Source organism: Nansenia antarctica, assembly GCF_963989245.1.
Source record: "Nansenia antarctica genome assembly, chromosome: 4".
Classification (NCBI taxonomy): Eukaryota; Metazoa; Chordata; class Actinopteri; order Argentiniformes; family Microstomatidae; genus Nansenia; species Nansenia antarctica.
The window spans coordinates 33,217,806-33,223,805 of NC_137689.1; the positions used below are offsets into that span (position 1 = coordinate 33,217,806).

At 42.1% G+C, this 6,000-nt stretch overlaps 1 protein-coding gene across 1 annotated transcript in view; it reads left to right on the forward strand.

Moving 5' to 3' along the window:
• akt2l (v-akt murine thymoma viral oncogene homolog 2, like) overlaps positions 1 to 5,383 on the forward strand; it is a 48,230-nt gene extending 42,847 nt beyond the window's left edge. The window contains exon 14 of the mRNA XM_080530320.1: positions 2,096 to 5,383. Within this exon, the coding sequence (XP_080386446.1) occupies positions 2,096 to 2,175 (80 nt within the window). The 3' untranslated portion in view covers positions 2,176 to 5,383. The remainder of the gene's footprint in view (positions 1 to 2,095) is intronic.
• The last annotated feature ends 617 nt before the right edge of the window (positions 5,384 to 6,000 follow it).

Here is a 6,000-nt window from a genome sequence, read left to right on the forward strand (position 1 = left end):
GTGAATCATGTAGATCTGCAAAAAAATGTATTGCTTTTTTTTGGGGGGGGGGACGGGACGACTAAGGCCCAATCCCGATTCCCTTTTCTACCCCTATGGCTCGTTTTCGAGTGTGACTCGATTTCGAGCCAAGGGTTTCGAACAGAGCCACAAGCCGTCCGGGTTGAAATCTACCCCTATGAAATGGGACAACCCTTCAAGACTGATACGTCATCAGTAGTATCGTAGAAAAGCATTGACGCTCGCGACTCATTCACAACTTCACTTTTACGCTATCAATCGATCAAACAAGTCATCAAATAAAAAAGAACAATGCTTAATTATCAAACCATGACAGAATAACGGCGCTCTAACCTGTATGAAACCTGTGCTCCTACCCTGCCAGTCTGCACTGATTTAGGACAACAGTGCAACAACTTCGCGGCTGAACTTTAGTTAAATTTACGGCGTCATATACCATCAATGGGAAACATGGAAAAATGCATGACTTACAGATTACATTTTATGACGTTCCGAAATCCGAAGTGACAGGAACGCTGGAGAAACAGCCGCTGTCCACTGCATTAATTAACTACATGTCCTTGATGAGTCTCCCGCTCACTGCCCTCCATCAAAAATGGCACATCCATCGATAATATTACATAATAACAACTGCCCGGATTAGATTGCGAGTTGTTTTGGTATAATAAGTGCCACAATACAGATAGTGTCATATACCACCGGGGGGGGGGGGGGGGGGGGGGGATTCGTGCCTATCATGCACATATCAGCCTGTGGATAGATAACTTTAGATAGATAACTTTACATTAAATATGTCTACCATCATCCGCTGTCAAACACCACAATTTATTTCTAAATAAACATGATTGTACATCTCTGAAATGTTAATCGCGCACCAATGTATTTCTATGGGGAAGGCTGCGCTTGACGATTCCATTGGACTGACGCCGGGGCAGAGGAACAGGGTGACTGTCTGTCACCCTGTGACAAACGCGCAGATATGAGTGCTCCGGTGTCATGCTTTGGTAGTCTAATGGAAGTGATCAGGTAGGCTACTAGTCCTCTACTGCTAAACCCGAGCGCGCTGGACTGTGGAACTTTCTATGTTAAGCACCTCGGCATAACAGCAATTGTTTTGTTATGCTTGTTGTAAAGAAAAGGTCTATGATGCATTGAAATAACATTAGTACATCAGACATTAGACATCAGACATGGAAATATGTCATATGCGCGACTGTCCACAAATCAGCCTGTCACAGCACCGACGATTTTTTTGTTATGCTTGTTATAAAGAAAATGTCTATAATGCATTGTAATGACATTAAACTAAGATAATAAGATGGTTATCATAATTTTTCTAATCTTTATTAATAATTTTACTTACAGAGAAAGTAAAATGAAATTTCCGCATTGAATAGAGCTACATAACATTTCTGTAGATGTTTCGCAATGCATGCTGGAATCAAGGCATTCGAAGCTGGTCTGGTCCTGAAATCGCTCGAAACGAAGTCATGGCTAGCCCTCCGACTTACCCCTTCCCCTCTGTGAAATATGAATTGGGACACCCCTACCCTAAACGTGAACGCGCAAAACGAAGCCATAGGGGTGAAAACTAAGCCGTAGGGGTGAATTGGGATTGGCCCTAAGTCTCATCCAAGTCACATGATGCGTGAGCTAACTAATCTTTCTGTCTGCTAAACTCTGTTGCTGTTGAAATCACTTTTTAGCTTCAGCTAGGTACAAATCCAGCGTGGAGAACACAGTCACAGTAAACTGTTTTCAAAGTAATTATGCAGATGTTAAGGTCAGGGCTGCTGCTACTTACACATGCATCATTGTTAGACCTCAGTTAGTGCTAGCGATATCCTTTTAGCACCATTAGTGCTAGCGCTATCCCCCCGTCAAAAAAATTCTCCTCTAGGGTTAGCTGCGCATTGATCATTTTCTTTGTTTTCAGGCAAAAAAAAAAAAGGTATTGTACCCCTGTGGTTAGTCTTGTACCCCTGTGGTTAGTCTTGTACCCCTGTAGTTAGTCTTGTACCCCTGTGGTTAGTCTTGCACCAGCTGAACAAGGTCTTGTTCTCTCTGTTTCCAGATGACAACCTGGACTGTGAGGATCCCAACCAGCCTGCACACTTCCCCCAGTTCTCTTACTCTGCCAGCATACGAGAGTGACACACGCACACGCACATACACATACACACACACACACACACACACACACACACACACACACTGAGGAGACATGGACAACATCAGCTCCCATAAAGTCAATTCATCACATACACACACTTCTCAAAAAGACTGGGTCTTCAGACACCGTAGACTGATGGGTTGTTTTGGGTCGCAGCGGGAATTAAGTGCCTAGACTGGCGTCCATCTTTTCTGCTCAAGCCCCGCCCACACTACGGTCACGCACAAACACAGCAGCCTGTACTGTACCACCGGACCTCAGTACCTCACAACAGCACAACAACAGCGTCATTCAGTCAGGACTAGAGCTAGAACCTATGGGTGGCCTGATAAGACAACTACCGCTGCTCCTTTACAAGCATGTGATTCCTCTCAGACACTGATGGAACTCACTCACTCTCTTTTTCTCTTTCTCTCTCTCTCTCTGTCTCCCTCCTCTGCTCTCTTTCTCTCCCTCTTCCTCACCAAGGTATTATTATTTTTATTTTTTTACACACTAATTTACACTGCTGGAGAAAAAACAACAAATGGTCTTATTTTCAAATTGTACCAACGTTTAGGATCCGTTTTTCTTTACCCTGATATTTAGTGTTTGATAAGGAGCCATATTGTATATTTCTGTGACTTTTCCAAGTGCTCTTCTCTGGAGCTAGCTGGTACCAACAGTGGACTTGGCCCCCAAGGAGAGAAGAGAAGAGTGGGATGTGGTTAGAGGAGTGGAATCTAGGAGGCTTTTCCCCTGTCCATGTGTGTCTGTACTCAGAGAAAAGCTGGGAAGAATCAAAACTGAATGTCTGCATTTGTATGTATGTATGTACAGACGTGGACAAATGTGTTCGGGAAAAAAAAAGAACCCACAATTGTCTCTGAAATAACTTGAAACTCACAAAAGTAATTGGCATCCATCACTGTTTATTCCATATTTAATAGAAATCAGACTTTGCTTTTGATTTTTGGATTCAACAGAATATTTTAAATAATCAAACAAATGAAAATGGCATGGACAAAAATGATGGGACCCTTAACCTAATATTTTGTTGCACAACCTTTAGAGGCAATCACTGTAATCAAGTGATTTCTGTAGCTCTCAATGAGACTTCTGCACCTGTCAACAGGTAGTTTGGCCCACTCCTCCTGAGCAAACTGCTCCAGCTGTCTCAGGTGTGAAGGGTGCTTCTCCAGACTGCATGTTTCAGCTCTTTACATGTTCAATAGGATTCAGATCAGGGCTCATAGAAAGCCACTTCAGAATAATCCAATGTTTTGTTCTTATCCATTCTTCGATGCTTTTAGCTATGTGTTTTGGGTCATTATCCTGTTGGAGGACAGAGCTTTCTGACACTGGGCAGTACGTTTCGCTCCAGAATGCCTTGATAGTTTTGACATTTCATTGTGCCCTGCACAGATTCAAGGTACCCTGTGCCAGACGCGGCAAAGCAGCCCCAAAACATAACCGAGCCGCCTCCATGTTTAACAGTAGGTATGGTGTTCCTTTCTTTGATTTTTTTCGGCTGTGAGCTGATGTGACTTTCCAAAAAGCTCCGGTTTTGACTCATTTGTCCAAAGGACGTTCTCCCAGAAGCATTCTGGCTTGTCAATATGCATTTTAGCAAATTCCAGTCTGGCTTTTTTGGGGGGGGTCTTCTTCCATGTCACTCAAAAAGTGACGGATGGTGGATGAGACACTGATGTACCTTGACCTTGGAGTTCAGCTTGTACCTCTTTGGAAGTTGTCCTTGGCTCTTTTTCTACCTTTCACACTATCCTTCTGTTCAATCTGGGGTCGATTTTCCTCTTGCGACCGCGTCCAGGGAGGTTGGCTACAGTCCCATGGACCTTATACTGCTTAATACTTGCAACTGTAGTCACAGGAACATCAAGCTGCTTGGAGATGGTCTTATAGCCTTTACCTTTAACATGCTTTATGTATATGTCTATCATTTTCTTTCTGATCTCCTCAGACAACTCTCTCCTTTGCTTTCTCTGGTCCATGTTCAGTGTGGTGCACACGATGATACCAAACAGCAGAGTGACCACTTTTCTCCATTTAAATAGGCTGAATGACTGATTATAAGATTGAAGATGTGTGATACCAATTTAAAAAAAACAGTTAGTTTGAAATATCACTATAATCCAGTCATTTATAATCTTTTTGAAGGGGTACCAACAAATCTGTCCAGGCCATTTTAGAATATAATTTATCTATTAAGCAATAATTTATCTATTTTCACAGTTTCTTTGCTTTAGTCTATGACATACCAAAGGCATGCAGGTATACATGAGAAATTTGCTTTTAATTTCATCACTTTTCAGAAGGAATGAAGCATTGTTTCAATGAGCTGTAAGGGTACCAACAAATGTGTGCGTGCGTGCGCGTATGAGAGATTGTGTGTGTGTTTCAATGTATATTTGCCTGATGTGTTGGCGACTACAGATTAATTTGAGACCTCACACAATACAGAATGTTTCCAACAATGAGCTACAATGGAATATGAGAAACTCAGAAATGTAGAAGAGGGCAACCTTTTAACTGAATGCAACGAAATGAACTAGTATTACTGCTCTTGTTTCTGACTGCGATCATTGTGAATAGACCTATATGTGCTACAGAGGAATGAATTGGGGATCACTCACTGCACAATATAGATACTTTTTTTAAACCCGTTTTTAATTAAGGACACCAGCCATGTGATTTAAGAGGGTCAATTAGCACTTGGTTACTTAAAACAGACCTCAAATTGTGTGATTTGTATGTATGTTATGTTTTTTTGCCTGGTAAGGATTAGTTTTCTCTTCAATTGTCTCATAACGTCTGCTGTACAAAAGAAAAAAGAATTGGCCGCACGAGTGGGTAGTGGATCGGTGATGGGGAACCATTCTGGTCTCACAACACATCTGGCGGCGTGGTGAATGTAATGTAAGCACACCTAGGCCCGCTCACTTGGTGCCACGCTGCCGACAGTCACTGAGGGTGGTGAGAAGGGATGCAGGTGTTTCATGTTCCATCACCCATGTGAGCCTTGTGTCCATTTGTGCTGTTTTCTGTAAAGAACTGTTGTTATTTTTATTTCTTTTTGTCTTGTTTCCTCTGTCACCTTGTGGTTGTTGTTGTTGTGTCACCCCTCCCTCCAAAGTCCCTGAATCCTTTTGAAGACATTACTCTCATTTAAGAAAATTCATAAATTGTTAAATGAAAGAAAAATGTCTCTGTTTCAGTGCTCGTTTCAAATGTGTCTCTCTCTCTCTCTCTCTCTCTCTCTCTCTCTCTCTCTCTCTCTCTCTCTCTCTCTCTCTCTCTCTCTTGCATGCACATCAGTTCTCTATATGCAGATGTGAGCTATAGAAGAAACCTGTTTTGCCTTTGAGCCTCTCTCTTGAGAGTGGGGAAGAACTTGAAAGATGTCCCGTATTGGCCCTTGCTCCTCATGATACACATACACAGAAAGAGAGAGACCTCTACAGTAATATACAGGAGCATGACTGCTCTAGATACATGCCTTGTAAACCATGTGTGCATTCCACATTCATAGAAGAGCCAGACTGTAAGTGTGAGGGGGTGGGCATAGAGCATCATCATGACAATTCACATACAGCTGCCTTTTAATTCATACCATCACCTGTAGCCTTTTGATATATTTAAAGGTTTATGATTAAAAGATTGCCTTTATTTGTTAATGTTTTGCATTGAGCAGTTATACTGAATAGTGAAATATGCAGTTCAGAGGAGATCACTATGACCATTATACTCAGCATGCCAACATGTTTTGTAGGACATCATGTTATGTTTAGGGCACTCTCTTACCATGC